At 39.2% G+C, this 17,020-nt stretch overlaps 1 protein-coding gene across 1 annotated transcript; it reads left to right on the plus strand.

The window, feature by feature from the left end:
• The first annotated feature begins 6,428 nt into the window (after positions 1 to 6,428).
• On the plus strand, positions 6,429 to 16,249 carry bnip3 (BCL2 interacting protein 3). The gene is made up of 6 exons (XM_017701541.2): positions 6,429 to 6,657; positions 8,742 to 8,910; positions 9,305 to 9,383; positions 10,295 to 10,401; positions 11,420 to 11,569; positions 13,504 to 16,249. Exons 1-6 carry the CDS (start codon positions 6,615 to 6,617, stop codon positions 13,547 to 13,549), a joined length of 594 nt encoding a protein of 197 aa, XP_017557030.1. The 5' UTR covers positions 6,429 to 6,614; the 3' UTR covers positions 13,550 to 16,249.
• The last annotated feature ends 771 nt before the right edge of the window (positions 16,250 to 17,020 follow it).

The raw sequence follows: 17,020 nt of genomic DNA on the forward strand, positions 1-17,020 counted from the left end.
AGTCGTGACAGTCTCATTTTTATTCATTTTTCGCATTTTTATTTGTTTGTTTGTTTGTTTGTTTAATCTGAAATGACCCTTTATCATGTAGACTGTGTTAACATTTCATTTTGAATGCACCAACAGAAATGGCCCAAAATGCCATGTAACAAATAGTTCCTCCATTAAGAGTTGAGAATGTTTCTCTTCCTCTGTTAGATCACTTTTTCTGGACCCAAGGTTTTTATCTGACAGCGATCACATAAAAGCCAGGGGACAGTGAGAAGTTGAACTGGCTGATCTGGATAGTAAATACTCTACAATCAACCATCTCACACAGAATCACTCTAAACGATTTTACAACTCTATGCAGAAATTTTGAGAAACTGGTTGAATTTGCATTGAACAGATCTATTCAGAGGCTGTGCTGTGCCAGTGAACTACACTGTATTGAGGGCAGAAATCACTGTATTGAGGCACAAATAACTATACTGAGTAATGGGAAATTTAAATATGGCATCAATATAATAATTCATAGCCTTATTATTACCATGTCACAGGCTACACAGCTTTGTTATTAATCCAAATATAAAACAGAAATGTAATGTTAAACTTTAAAAAGTTTAAAGTTAAGTCATTTGGTGTCCTTGCTAGCTCATTAGACTATGCTAACTTTTACAACAGTTTATTGGCAGTAGATTAAACTCAGGAACCAAAGGGGGTTTTATCAGAGAACTTGTAGAGATGAGAATTCCCGCTCTGCAATGTCTTCCGATTTTCTCAAACGCTAGAGGGCGCTCCCGTGTGAGTCCAAGATGAATGGGTTGATAGGGAGCATTTGAGCAAAAATCATAGTTTCTAAATGCTTAAACATTTTTAATGTAAAATCATGCAATCATTTCCTGAACACTGAGCAGCATAAAACACTTTAACACCGCTGTTGTATTTTTAAGAGCTTTTAAACTCGAGCTATAGGAGTTTAAAAAGCCGCCTCACGTACGCCTGTAGACAAAAAGTAATATATAGGTACCATTTCTTTGTTTCTTTAGTGAAATAGGTCCTTCTACTTTCTAAAATTAAAGAAACGTTCAGGGAAAGTGATTAGAAACTATTTTAACTTGTCATTTTTAGCCGTTGAGCGCCATTTACTCCCATTCATTGAAGACTTACTCGTGGGCGCCCTCTGCTGGTTAGTAGTCCTGTTTTGATATAACGGGAGAAATAGGAAGCAGCCAGGCTCTGGTTTTATGTCAGTCAGGTATTACTCACTGTCTGTGTAGGGAAGACGATTCAGACCAGCTTCAGAAAAAACGGAATGCTGCTAGTAACAGGGAAGATAACTAACTAAAGCAGGACGATTCGCAGAAAGACAGCTCACACGTCTGTGTACGTGTTTTCAGTTCATTTATGATCTAAAATACTTCTGAGATGAGATGTATTCATGACAACATGGAGCTCTAACCACGTTAATACCACAGATATGCGTACCTAGATGCCAAGTTGGGTCCAGCCAGGCACATCGCGGCAATTTAAGAAAGATACTGTCCAAAATTACACTATTTCAAGAAAATTGCACTCAGAAAGGATAGGATTATATAAAGGAGGAAACGCAGCAATCCACATTGTTTGTGTGATGTTTATATGTAGATATGGCCGTGTGGTTGGTGAGGCACAGAGAACCTGTTGATGTAACTGTTAATTTCTCTGCTTTTATATTAAGTTTATTTCTTATTTTTTATTAAGCGATATTGAACACTCTATTCAGGGGGTCTTGACTTTATGTGGTAGTTATTTATTTACGATGGTTAATGCTTCGTAGTTCTAGCATACCTTAATCTGTGTAGATATTCAACATAGATTAACGCTAGCACCTTTTACACTAACCTTAAGTTAGCTTCTATTTGCCAGCTTCTTGTTCGAATTTTCCCGTTCCACCTTAAATGGAGCAGCCTCAGGCACCAGAACGTGACTGCTGCACCATTTAAGGTGGAACGGGAAAACTCGAACAAGAAGACGACTAATAGGAAGCCAACTTTAGCTTCGTCCTCCTGAGTATTAAGATTAGAGGTGCTGATTGTGTTTTTAAACTCAGGTCAGGCGCAGACAACATAACAGTTACTTTTCTGTTGGTTCAGACGGCTAATTAGCACAAAGAGTTATAGAAATAAAAGCTACCGAGAGCAGTCCGTATAACTGTGTCTGGAGATTATAACCAAAAAATCTGGTGAAAATCGGTTGAGTAATAAGGACGTTGTGGCCGATTTAATCCGGAGACTCATCTTCTCTCAATGCAAGCGAATTTGTTCGTGAGCGGATCTTGACCGCTCCAACATGGCGGTCGCGCAGACGTATCGCCTCAGAGAACAACAGGCAACGCCGCCTCTCGGATTGTATATCTATGGTGAATATGCACAAAATAAGTTCATGCTAACATGCAGATTCTACATGGCAGCATCTTAATGGGTTAACCGTCTCTTATGGGGCAGGGGACGGTGTTTCTCCCAGGTGTCTCTACTGCCACCTGCTGGTGAGATGTGATGTGGCGCTCAAGATACAACTTGCTTGTTTGAACGATTTTTGAATAAAATTAAGTGGAATGTTCAGCAGTTAAACATCCATTGAAATATTGACCATTTTGTTGGGCAAAATCATGGAGACATTAAACGACAAAAGTCCCACTCCTGTATATGTTATAAAACAGTTGACAACTTATTTAGCACCTGTCGTCTTCTTAGGTCAATTTCTGGCTCTGTATCTCCTCCTTTGTTAATGTAATCTGTTAGTGACCAGTGGTATACTGTTTACGAGAGATGTAAAAGATTGCAAACGTAGCTATTAAGCCGAGTTCTGTGGTCTATAGTCCTATTGGTTGCTCAGTAGAATGAGATAATACAGTCATGATGACTGACGCTGCACTCAATAGTCAGCGTAACTGACAAGTGAGTGAACACGGCTGAAAAAAGATTAATGCTGTTCTTGTTCATTTTGCATTGGAAAGCATCGAAATACAGTTCAGCACACTTTTTCACATAACATAATGAAAATGATATTACTTTCAGTGTAACTGTGTTTAAAAATGTGATTAATAATGCTGTTGTTCTGTTAAGCTTTACAGAATAATGATCACATTAATAACTTACCCAGTCCACTTTAGTGAACTGCATACGAAGCTAAACAATGGTAAGATCGTGGCTGTTAACTTGCTTTGACGACGCCGAGGTTCAGACCTCAGAATCTCCATTCTTGAGATTTAACGTGGAAGCAGTGCCATTCTGATAATGCCGTACCCTGCTCTGAGATGTAGCTCTCACATGCCTACTCAATCAAATAATAGTATTAAATATACAAATAATATTTATTGAGCTGCATTTTTAAAGATACCGACATTTGATTTGTTTTCTGGAAGTGTCGCTGCGCTCTGGCCGACCAAATCATTATGCTCTAAGCCAGTGATTCCCAAGTCCTGGAGGACCCCCTACCCAGCACGTTTTTGTGTTTTCCTGCCAAAGCACACCCACATCAACTCAGGAAGGGCTTGTTAATTAGCAGATCTGTTTGATCAGATGTGTTGAGACCAGGGCAAACACTAAAATGTGCAGAGGAGAGAGTCGTTCAGGACCAGGCTGGTCAGGCCCAGATAGCAAGCAAATATCAGTTGGCTAGCCTGATAAGATTGGCCCCCCCGCTGACTGTTTGCCACTGCTGGTCCACCCTTGGACCACCCAGGCTATTGTCCTGTGTGAAAGGTTTAACTAGTTTTTCTCCAACAGATTTTTAATGCTCACAGCTTTTTTGTTTCGTAAAATAAACAGGACAAACATTACAAACAACTGCAAAATAAATAAATAAATAATTACATACTTGTTATTGCTGACACTGCTAGATTAGATTCAAGTGCTAGATAAAAATTGTTTACTGCTTTACAAAGCATAATGAAAGAAAGAAATGAAGGAAAAATGAAGGAAATTGGAAGCGGAAAAACAGCCCACCTGGAAAAAGCTGAGTGAAATGTCAGTGGACCGCCAGCTTTGCCTTTAGAGGGCCAAAGCTGGCCCAGTGTATTCTTGCTGTTGGGGGCCTGTCATGTTCCTACCTTAAGGTCACTGAGGTCTTTCAGTTTTTGAAGATCATGAGATTCACTGTGAAAACAGTGATGAGTCTATACTATCAGCAGTGACCGATTCCCAGCTGACCTCAGAACAGCTGTGGTTTGGGCGTAGACTTTTCTTCCTGATCTCTGTATGAGATACTATGCTTACGTTATTCAAAGCAACTTTAACTGCTTTACTAACATACAGTTTAGCTATGATACTGTACATATGTGAGAGTTATGATGGGAAATGAACAGATTATGATTGTAAAATACAAGCTCGATAACTCAGTTTTAATGTGGACCACACCTAATGTTGCTAGATACAACTGCACACTTTAGTCTAGTTCCAGTAGCTGTTCAGGTCAGGCTACAGGCTCTGGAGTTGGCTAGATTAGCGATTAGATGAAAAATGAATGGCAGTTCAAAGGTGTTGTTCTCTGTTACTCACTCATCACTGCTGGAAAAAAACGTAGACCATTAGAACCATTAGGATTAAAACCTGATGGTTTTGCTTTCTTGTGGGAATTGGCTTAATGATTGCCATAAGAGACCACTAGTTTCATGTAGGACACCTTTAGATTTGATTAGAAAATGATCAAATGCATCTGGAATCCGTCCCATATCACCTGTTAGACCATTAGAATCCTTTACTGCAGATACTATGATTTCAACCCATCAGGAAACACAACAAATTATTAGTGACTATAAGACAGCAGAAAGTTTTCATGGTTTCTAGGACTGTTTTCAGCTGGGCTAGTGAATTGGCAGACTTTATAAAGTATTTCTAATGTATGCTTTTTCAGTAATCTGTGAAGACAGAAGGAAGAGAGCAAAACAAACCAACAGACAGAAAGAGGTATTATTATTATTATACATCAAGTTGTTTCCAACTCCTGGCAACCGTATGGATTGTGTTTCTCCTGAATATCCTGTCTTCTGTTTGGAATCAGCTTTGGAATGGCTGTTTCATTTCCTCCGATTGCATCCATCCATCTTGTAGCTGTTCATCCTGTTTTACCTTCAGCTCTTCCAAGCATAATAGTCTTTTCCAATAAATTGGTTCTTCATAGAATATGTCCAAAGTAAGAGCTTCACTTTGCTTATCTGCGCCTCAAGTGAGAAGTGAGCCTTGTTTTGGTTTAGGATCCATTTGCTTTTCTTTTCCATCCAAGATTCTCTTAGAAGTCTTCACCAACATCAAAGTTTTTCCTCTCATGCTTGTTTATTGTCCAGCTTTCACATCCATTAAGAACCACAGAGAAGACCACAACCTGGACCATTCTGAGTTTTAGAGACAAATAACTGCATTTAAAGATCCTTTTAGCTGAAAATAAGCGGGCAGCCGAAATAAATAGTTAATTTGATCATTAAAATTAAACAGGGTAACTGGAGTTCAGCAGTTTACGGAAGTCTTGAGGGATGGGAAAGGAACAAATGAAAGGAAAAGGTACATAATGATTGTGGACAAGCAAAAAAGGGGCACTTATTTGGGAAATAAATAACTAAATGAGAAACCGACAGCCAGTGTAGTACACAAACTCAAAGGTGAGTTTAGTTACTACGGAGACCTGCTGGTGACATCATATATTTATTAATATATATTAATTAATGTGTGGCCACGCCTTATTAACACATGGGAACAAGATTTTAATGCATGGCCACGACTGATTAAGGGAATAAGGTAATTAAGTCACGGCCACAACTTAGTAAGGCATGGGAATGAGATTAGTTGTGGCCACAAGGCATGGGGGTACAAGATCATGCCTTACACTAGGATTTCGTTCCCACACCTCACTAAGTTGTGGCCATGACTTATCTCGTTCCCCTGCTTTACTATGTCATGTCCACAGCTTAATGATCTTGTTCCCATGCCTTGCTAAGGCGTGGCCAAGAATTATTTTTCATTATGCAAAACGCACCTTTCTAAAATTGTGATCCCAGTTATGATGAGGCAACTATGAGAAATGAGTACCTGATAACGTTTACTACAGTAATGCGTGCGCTTCGTTATGTAAGCTAAACCCTCGCTAGAGCTGAGCGCATGTTTAATGATGCAGGCCAGATTTAATCAGACGTGAATCCAGACTCTGTGAATGCTGTAGTGGGTTAAGTTGTTACCCAGCCAAATATTATTCTCTCATAATGTTACTGCACATTTTTCCCCTCGTTGGGTCTAACGTGGCCACCCCATTGAAAAGGTGGCTACGCCCGATGTTTACCTATATATTTTTTGGGGGGATTGTGTGGGGGGAGTTACGTCCAACCTGGCATCCTCACTGCAGGCCTGCGGTGCTGTTTATGTCGTGGCTCTGCCTGTTGGAGCCCGATGGCTGCAGCCCATTGGGCAGGGAGGCTCGCGTCAGCACGGTGGGTCGTCTGTGTTCATGGAGCTGCGAGTCCGCGCTGCTGAATCACATGTGCGTCGCTGGTGAGGGACACGCAGCTCAGGTCTGCCACCGGAGAAACGCTTTATTCGACCGATGCGCCTCGGAGAGCCTTTCAGCTCCACTCCGTCCAAGTGATTTAGCACATTTTCACCGCCATGTCTACGGAAAAGCAGAACATCCCCGAGGAGAACCTGCAAGGTAAAGGCTGGGGGTGGGCCAGCTTCGAGAATGACAGTGGCTTCTTTCTTTTGAAGTCAGCTTCTTATTTGAATTTTCCGTTCCACCTTAAGTGGTGCAGCGTTTACATTCCGGCGCTTCAGGTTTTTCTAGGTAACCGCTGCACCATTTAAGGCGGACCGGGTAAATACAAATAAGCAGCTGGCGAATAGGAAGACAACTTCAGCCTCGTCTTTCTTCTTCTTTTTTCCTTTTACCTAAACGGACTGGACCGCTGCTTTATTTTGGTCGATTATTTGTTGCTCTGATTTGTGTAACGACTCCCTAAATGTAGGCCGGCTCAATATTTACCTGAATATGTCTGATATTAGGATCGCTGCTGCGTCAACGACGTAAATAAAAACATTACGTTATTTATCAGACGGTAAATGGGACCTGAAACGTCTGGCCGACGTGGTCCGCATGGTCTGATGACGCATACAAATAAAATAAAATTAAATATAAACTAATTAGATCCACGAATAAGTGTTTCTCTAATGTTGCCACGCGTGGAAGGTTTTGCGTGTGACCTGGCGATTTGCGATGCGTGTCGTGTCGACAACAACAATAGAAAACATGGGACAAGTAAATAATTAAATAAACACAGTAAATAAATAAAACCGCCCACCATTCACGCGCTTGCTTCAGCCTATGACGTAATAGGGGGTAGGAGAGGCTACGCAAAGGGCGTGAGTCCTATTGGCTGTTGAGCGGGATAAACAAACGACCTTATGCCGAGGGCACAATTAAGTGGTCATGTGCTATTTAAAGGTATAAGGATGGCTGTTTATATCTCAAGCAAACTTGTCCTCTGTTGATCTAATAGCTTTAATCCTTGAGCCTCATGCATGGCTCTTACCCAGGGCTCAGTGATCATGCTGGCATAGTGCCCAGCATGACAAGTCCATAGACCTCTGTCATAACACGTTAGAACCTTTTATGATATACACCAGTAGACATGCCACAGGCCTTCATGGCTGATCTGTTGAGCTCTGTAGGCCTATCAGGACATTGTACAACCCTTCTTGATAGGTGTGGGGCTTTACAGCCCTGTCGTGATACTGTTCATGGCTTCTGTAAACATGCTGTGACTAATATGTACATCGGTAAGACTTGTAACAGCATGGTAATAACTGGCAAGACTTCAACAGAACTGTTATGACATGCTATGACCCTTCACGACAGATGAGATGCTTTAGCAGACTTGTCATACCATGTTGAAAGCTTTCATGTTAGACCACCATCAGGACATGGTATAACCCTTCATAACAGGTATACATGTCTATAGACTGGTCATGACATGTCACAGCTGCTCATAGCCTCTACAATTATATTATGCCCATTATGACAGATACATACACTGCCAAAAAACTGTATCTTGTCAAGTGAAATGACCTTAAATCTAGTTGATATATCTTATATTTTCCATTTTAAGATGGTTGTGCACTGATTTTAAGATTACCTAGCTTATTTCCAGCCATTGTTATTAGTTTTAGGTGATTTTATTAAGTAAAATGATCGCACTATACTGGCTGACTAATTTGCTAATTTCAGTTTCTCAAAACAAGGTAAATAATCTGTATAATTTAAATTTATTTGATAATATTGCTTAAAACAAGTAAAGATTTTCGCAGTGTACAGTCTGTAGATCACCATAGACCTGTCGGGATGTTATAACCCTTCATGACAGGCATATTAACCTGTATAAACCTGTCATAACAAGTTATAACCCTTTCATTAAAGTTTGTTGTTATGGCAAATATGGTTTTCAAGTAGTAGTAGCAGTGTCATGATCTCCAGATGACTGTACTGCAGTGCCTTTCTAGAATGACAATATAAAACACAAGCTTGTTTTGGTCTTTAAAGATCATGACTCCGTAGGTTACCTTGTTTTTAATGCAATGTTCACTGTGAGAGGAAGTATTTTCAGATTTTACGTTGAAATATGTATTTTTCTAAGAATGATTAACCAGGTTGAGAACAATAAACATTGTGAACATTCCTACAGCAGCACATGGGTGCAGTGCAGATTCTAGGTTTGAAGGTGCTTGTTCTTTTGGCTCCAGGCTCTTGGGTGGAACTGCACTTCAATAATGGAGGTGGAGGAGTTTCCAAAACAGGGGTGGAGGAGCAGGCTGCCGGCGCCGCTCCCAGTGGAGACATGGAGAAGATGCTGCTGGATGCGCAGCACGAGTCTGGCAGGAGCAGCTCTAGAGGGAGTCTACCCTGTGATAGGTCAGTCTGGATGCTATAACTGGTCACTGTGTACAGTGAAATATAAATGTCGTTTCACTCCTGGACTAATATCCAATACCATGTTTCTGTCACAAGAAATGATAGCTATAGGATATGGAAAAAAATCTTGTAAAGTCGCTTAATATAGCAAACAGACTTGTTATTGTAATATTTACATTAAACTATACAATTAATCAGGTAATAATATCCAATCCCGTATGCATTTATTCTACAGGTTACTTTGAAAGTTCTTTCTTATATGTACATTTCAAGGGTATTTTGCTCATGAAACAGGCCTTACTACAAATTGGCACATTTAGAAAACAGCAGTTTTGATGATGTGTTGTCTCAAAGACACTGCAAATGGAATGATTTCTTTCCTTTACCTCTTCAGTCCTCCAAGATCCCAGACTCCTCTGCACTTGTGCAGGGGCTCAGAGGTTCACAGCTCAGGAGAAAAGAACAGCTCACAGGTATGTTTTGGTGGGTTTAGTAACTGAAGCGACAGTCGGTTGAGTCTCAGCATCTCCTTATGTAAGGTGGATGGTACTATGTAGACCTCTTTCCTGGACCAAAGATGGAATGTAAAGTTCCACTATGCAAGATTCTTTAGCTTAAATTGAAAGAAGGATTACTGAATCAGGAGGGGAAAAAATTAGAGTGTCAGTATGTTGCTACGACTCCCGTTGTAAAGTGTGAAATAGTCATTTAAAAGTTGGAGGTGTTAGTTGGATTTTTTGGGAAGTTTGAGAACTACATCGTATGTCTTCACATATTAACATCACAAGCACAGGCTCAAACCGAAGGTCTAGCTCAATGTTTAGGTATTAAAAGCAAAATTAACATACTGATAAAGATGACATTAGCAGATACGTGGTTGGATAGTGTAGTGGTTAACACCTCTGCCTTCTACACTGTAGACTGGGGTTCAATCCCCACCTAGGCAAACACCCTACACTATACCAATAAGAGTCCTTGGGCAAGACTCCTAACACTGCCTTGGCCTCCCTGTGTAAAATGATCAAGTTGTAAGTCGCTCTGGATAAGAGCGTCAGCCAAATGCTGCAAATGTAAATGTAATGTAAGATACTTCACTAACATCCTCAGAAGACGCATCCTTCACCGAGTTTTACTTATACTAAATGATCAGATTTATCCACACGGAGAAAGGTCTAAAGTACAGATGTTCTTCCACACATTTACACATTCCAAATCCCCTAAATGTACGTAATGTAGCTTTAATGGTTTTGATACTTCATGAGGTAGAACTAATGTAAATTCGATTAAACTTATTCTTGGATTTCTAAAATATGACCCTTTTTTTTTCTTTTTTCAGAACGGAAAGTGTACTTACCATAACTCTCTTGTCTTGTTGTGGTTCTAGTCTGATGAGGATTACCTGGAGAGGAGAAGGGAGGTAGACAACCTGATGAAGAAGAATGCTGACTGGATATGGGACTGGTCAAGCCGACTGGAAAACATACCACCCAAGTAAATTGAGCTTAATTAATAGCCTTTAACAGTGATGACAAACAATACTAATAACTAGGAATGTAATGATATGGGAATGTGGGCCGTAAGGGTGTCTGATAGCTTTTATTTGCATATCTGCCGATGCATTAAGATTTACGTAATGTAGAAACGGAAACTATATCTTGGATTATCTTTAAGGAGAAATATTACATTGATTTCTACAGGGTCATAAATGCAGTACATTTAATAAAATGAAGCCATTTTAGCCAGTGTACAGTAAATAGTCATATGCAAAACTTTGGTCACCCCTAGTCAAATGACATGTCGATTTTCTGAATAAAAACAAGTTAGCATATCCTCTAAACCTAAATGCGATGTTTTTATGCAAATTTTAGGGCACAAATTCTTATCTATTACCTTATTAGAAAAATATTTTATGCAAAAAAAAAATTATAAAATGCCATAACTTTTGCATAAGCTACATTGTATGTTTTCCCAATATGTTAAATTCAGCAAATAAACTGTAATCGTGCATTAAAATATGCAAAAGTGTGCTCTGGGCAGGATGTGTTAACATTTTCATTTTTAAAATACACTTTTAAAACATTTACCTGCTAAAATGTCTAAAATGTAATATTTTGAATTGTAGTACCTTAGCCTATATGGTTGTGCTGTCAGAGGAACTTTAAAGCACAAGGGAAAAGAAAATGTTTTATCATTAATGTACATTAAAATAGCAAAATATTATTCCATGGAATTTTGAACTCTTTCTGTTAGTCCATGCATCATGAAATGTTCACACATTTTAAAGGGCAACTGCCATTTTCAAATGATGTAAAAATAAAGAGAAGTAATAATACTGAAAAGCAGCAGTCTGACAACCTGGAAAACACTGTGTTGCTCAACTGTTTTGACTGTGTATGCAACAGTGTTGATGTTCTGAGCAATGTCTATATATAACACAGAGCTTAATGAGCACAGGTGACTTGAGGGCAAAGGTGTTTTAATTGATTTGCCCACTGTGTTTTCTTTCCAGAGAGTTCTTGCTGAAGCAGCCCAAACGTTCCAGCACTATGAGTATCAGGAACACCAGCGTGATGAAGAAGGGAGGAATTTTCTCCTCCGAGTTCCTGAAAGTCTTCCTCCCATCTCTTGTCATTTCCCACATCCTTGCTGTGGGGCTTGGGTAAGTACACAGAGTCCAGTTGGTGAAATGGCCAGCGAAAAAGGACAGGGGGGTGGGTCGCCATTGTTTGGTGCTGTTTCAGCGTTATTTACTTTACCCAGTGCGCTCAATTCCAGAGCTTTAATCAATGTTGAACTGTAACACTTAATACATTCAGTGTCAGTACAGTGTAATATTAACATATACAGAGGGTATATTTAGTGTACTATTTTTGACCTCAGTGTGGGCAATGGAGGACGTGCCGGAATGCATGCTAGCCTGTTTTTAGCATGACTTGGCAGTTCACAGCTAACAGGGGAGCTTTCCAAAGCTGGCATGGAAAACATGGCAGAATGACCTGAGCTTTCTCTGAAAGACATGAGCTCTAGGAACGTCCTGGCCTACACGTTAGCCAGAGATGTTCACTGTCGAGCCACATACTGACACAGTGGTGTTCAGTTCCAGACCTTGGGCTGTAGGTGTGAAACAAATAATAATAAACAAATAATAAACAAATAAAATTTTAAAAAATCAGATTTTCTAATAAATTAGTATATTAACACATTCTCTACAGGAAACAAGCTTTTACTGCACAAGTTCTATTTATTTGCTAAGTTTAACATATTGAAAAAATATATATATAAAAAATATACAATGTGCCATAACATTTTGTTTGTTATTTTTTTCTCCAATATGTTTAATTTAGCAAATAAACAGTAAATGTCTATTATTATATGCAAAGTTGTTCACTATAGAGAATATGTTAACTTGTTTTCACGTTGAAAATCAACATGTTATTTGGCCAGGGGCGCTGAAACTTCTACATACAACTGTAGTTCACGTCATCAAGTGTATTGCTATTAACAGAGCAACATATAGCAGCAAGGGAGGATCTGCGTGTGAGTAAGCTTCTAATAGATGCTGCCATTGTTATTCATAAGGCCAGCTAAACGTCTTTATTCTACATTGGCTATTTGTAATATGGACAAACCTGTAGGATTAAGTTGTTGGTGATTATGGAAGCTTATCTTTTGAAAATAGTCAGTGATGTAAAACTGTAGCCTGTAAGTGCTTAAGGTTTTTTTTTTTTGTCCATAGCAATACAGACACAGTTGGGAGTTCAAATTTTATAAAGTAGCCTGTTACCTTGCTTTAGATGTAAGATAACAAATCTAACAAATGACAGTGACTCAGCGTTTACCGCCAATTCAGTCACTGCTGGAAATTGCAGGCCAGTTTTTAGTTTTACATTCTGTAGTGAACCTTATGGCATAAAACTTCCCTCTGAATTCTTTTCTCAGAGCTAGTCGTTGGCCAGACATGGTAGTGCTTTTGCAGTTCCTCATTGATACTATAAATGATTTATGCTGCACTTTCATACTCAAAATCACAAGTGGAGGAACATTTAAAGAAATAGTTTGGCTAAAAATCACATTTGTCATTTGCAATAACACTTTATTTGGATAGTCTGCTGTAGATGCTTATATTGCATTATATTATATTGAGTTTCATCAAAGAATTTAATAATAATTTTCTTATATGGACTGAGGAGAGGATGGGACTGGAAAATTTAACAATGAACAAAAGGCAAGAAAGTTTGTTTTTCCATAAGATGGGCCCTTTAAATCTACACAAATAACATGCGTGTGACATGTAGTTTCAGAAGACACACTGTCTGAGATTGTCATTCATCCCAGGCTAACTTCAGCTTTAATTATTTGTTAGCTACTTTAGCCTCGTAACTGTGATGTGATCAGTTAGTCATAATTCATCATTCATAGCTCAGAAATAAAGTAAACTGAAGAAACCAGACATCTCAACTGACTAATTTTGGGCTAAGGGGAGAATCTGCTTCCTTTATTGCTTAAATGAACTGTTGTAAGCAACTATGAAGTAGCTTCAAATGTGACTTTTTTTTAGCCTAATTGGTTGTTGTTTCTTCCGTTTCTTTTCAGAGTGTACATCGGACGGCGCATCCCTACCTCCCACGGCACATTCTGAGGGAAAACGAACACAATCATATCTGCACCTTCACCATCTCTGCTGCTTTGTCTTGAATCTGTATTCCAGTAGATACAAATAGGTCAAGCTCACGTGACCCATTTCCTCTTACTGGCCATGTGCTGCACCGCCGTTGTTGCCCCTCGTGTATTCCTCTGGCTCTTTCCCATAGTTCCTCCCTGAGCCGGTTTTAAAGCGCAGACTGCACTGTCATTCTACGAGGGAGGCCATTTTGGGTTTTAAGGCAGTGGGCTGAGTAGTAGTCATGTGCTCCACTTTCCATCCTTGAGTCCTTTCTTGTGCAGATATATAGAACCTATTTAAAAAGAAACACCTGTAATGTGAACAGAACGGATGTGAAACTAAGATGTACGCAAGGGGTGCAGGAGGAGACTAAGATGCTTGATTTGAAAACACTACAGGAGAGTATTTTACAGAGCAGGATTTCTTAGTAAGCGTAATGTGAGGCTTGCCCAGAAAAAAAAAAGCCCATTACCTCTCCTCCTATGGGACAGGCGTGACTCAACATCATCAATGGGGCTGTTTACATGCACTCAATAATCCAATCATAATCAGATTTCTGCATATTCGTCACATATCTGATTATTCAAATGATCATGCAAACAGCATACTCTGATTTCTTAGATCGAAGTAAGGTCTAGAAATATGGAGCTGGATTTTAGCTCAGTAATCAGACTTCTCAGTGCATGTAGACTCTTAACTTCGTTCTGATCCCAGTCTGTGCATGTGCGCAAACACCGTGGTACTGGAAATAAGCAAGCAGTGTTGCAGCGAGGTGCAGCAAGACAGGAGGAGCGATGATGAAACCAAACACATGCTTGATGAAATGAAGGATTTAAATAATCTTTATCGATCTGATTTTCTATCGGATTATTTAAGCGCATGTGAACACGCATCTACCAGATTTTTACTGTACTGTCAAGTATCAGACAGTGAACACGAACTGAAAACTCGATGACTCAAAATGTGATCATTACAGTAGCTTGGGAGAATTTAGCAACTCCCCATTGACTTCACCTATAAGGGAGTTTCTAAATAGTAGCAAAGGTGTCAATTACTTTTGCAATTGACCGCATGCAACATATGGCAGATTGAGAAAAGGTTGAAAAAAGGCTGGAATACTTTATCTGGCTAATTGAGAAATCCTGCTGTGTGAAACAGTCTTCAGGTACGACAGGGTATTCTCTGGACCTGTGGGTTTGTACACAAAGATGCTTGAGAATTATTCAGTCATCATAGCTGTCTGCATCTGAGTGAGACTGCAGATCTAGGGTCAGTTTTTTAACCGTCCACGTAGAAATGAACAGTACGCACAGAAAAGAGCTGCTCCTACATCAGCACTCGCACTCAGGAGATGCTAAAAGATCAATTAAGCAGGCAGAGAATGATGGTCAGCGGTTTAAAGCAAGAAGTGCATGGGGAATCATGACCACAGAGAGCTGTGGGTTTTTCAGTATTGAAATCATATCTAAATAGAAGATTTAGAGGTAATTACTTTCTAAAAAATATCTTCACCAAACACTTTTGACATGTGATTGTGACACTACAAGGAAAGACTTTTTTTTTCATTGTTGTGATATTTAACTCAGGTAAGCATCAAGTAGGAAACAAAGGTGTATCATTAACTGGCCAGAAGCAAATGTGTACAGGGTAGCAATGCACAGGTACCAAAACACAGAGGAAAACACTTGTTTCTCAGTGAATGAAGTGCAATAGTGTTCAAGGAGAATTCCACTGATTTTTTTTTAACTGCATAATTCAGTCATAAAGATGGGAACAAAGTTATTCATAGCAGTTCAATGTGAAATGGTACATTGCAGAGAAGCATACTAATTTCTTAGTGCTGGCGCCACGTGTCAGTTTTCATATATAATATTGCTAGTGGTAAAACAGTGGTTAATCAAAAACTTTATTTGGGGGCTGTTTTCCCATATAACACCCTGCATGCACTTCTCCACCATGATTGGGTTTTAAACATATATAAAGTTTAGGGAAAACCTTATCAAAACAGTCATAAAACAATGGGTCAGACATCAGGCAGAGTATTCATAACCATTTTATAAAAAAAAAAAAAAAACTTTGTGACATTGTGGCATTAAACACTTCAGACGTCTGGTTCCCATCACCCCCCACAATTCTGACAGTGTATCTCTAGAACAGGATTTCATATCAGGCATCTCTTAACATTGTTTAAATCTTAATCATTTACTTAAGCAGAAATTCTGGATCATTGGTGGAATTCCCCTTGACAACTGGCAAGTACAAATACAGATTGTAAATACAGAATGTTGTCAAAATATAGTTTCACCTTTTTCCTGTTGAAAGAAGAGCAAGACAGAGCTAGTCTCTCCAAATTGGCCAATTTTCTGTGCACAAGGGCTGCACAAAAGCAGCCTGCTTTTCTTTATATAATGTTGATTGCATCCTCTATTTGAGTTTGCCTTATATTGTACTGAAATCAAAATCTAGAATGAATCAACTTCATTAAAAATCTAGATACAGTTGTTAGGTTGCCTTAGCTGCTGTGAGGACTGTTCACTGGAATAAGGCAAGGAGACAAAGGGAAACCCTGTGTAATTTACGTGCATGTTTTTGTAGTGTGTAGAAATGTTCCATGTACGTGGCAGTCACTTTGGTTTTGTATTAAAAGTGGGAATCAATAAACGAATAAACAAAAACTATCTGCTTGGATTATTTAAAGCCTTTCAGTGTAGACTACACTGTTAAAAATGGGAGTTCTACTCAACTCGGTGATATAGTAATGGATTACATGGCTTTTCTTGAGGTGAATCAACATGACAATTCATTTTATTTACCCCAGTGTGGTAAATAAAATGAACCTTTTTTTTTACTCAACTTCCCCACTAGCCAGGACTCTTTCCATTACACAACCCTGCTAGATGTTTTTCCTCTTGGGTACGTACTTATGGATGACTATATCATTGTTGGGTCTCAAACTCACAACCTCCTATTGGGGTGATTGTTCAGTCCACTGCACCACTCAGGAACACATGAAGCGACTCTGATTTTGTGCCTATAAATGTTTAATACACAGGAGAAAATCTGCATTAACTTTAAACATGGCATCATCTCATGTGGTGGCAAGTGTCTAATTCATCCCAACATCAGGCAATTGTGAATTTGAATACCGCAATACCACAGCCATCCATATCCAGAAGTCTAAGAGGAAAATCTGCCTCATGGGACTGTGTGATCGAAGGAGCACCAGCTAGAAAAAAAAAATGCAACAAGTTTTGCTTATCTAACCAACATGCAGACATAGAAACAGTAGCTGGGAGAATTTTTGACTCAACTAAGAGGTTTGAGTTGAGTATCCTCAAGCAGAGTCAACTCAAGAAAAGCCATGTAATCAGTTACTATATTATTTTAAGTTGAGCGGATTTCTAATTTTTACAGTGTATATTTGCAGTGCCAGTCACCATTGGAATT

Source organism: Pygocentrus nattereri, chromosome 13 (genome assembly GCF_015220715.1).
Source record: "Pygocentrus nattereri isolate fPygNat1 chromosome 13, fPygNat1.pri, whole genome shotgun sequence".
NCBI classification, from domain to species: Eukaryota; Metazoa; Chordata; class Actinopteri; order Characiformes; family Serrasalmidae; genus Pygocentrus; species Pygocentrus nattereri.

Coding starts and splice junctions, on each gene's coding strand:
- bnip3 (XM_017701541.2), top strand. CDS start 6,615: ATGTCTACGGAAAAGCAGAACATCCCCGAGGAGAACCTGCAAG. Junction 6,658..8,741: donor CCCCGAGGAGAACCTGCAAG/GTAAAGGCTGGG, acceptor TTTTGGCTCCAG/GCTCTTGGGTGGAACTGCAC. Junction 10,402..11,419: donor CTGGAAAACATACCACCCAA/GTAAATTGAGCT, acceptor TTTTCTTTCCAG/AGAGTTCTTGCTGAAGCAGC.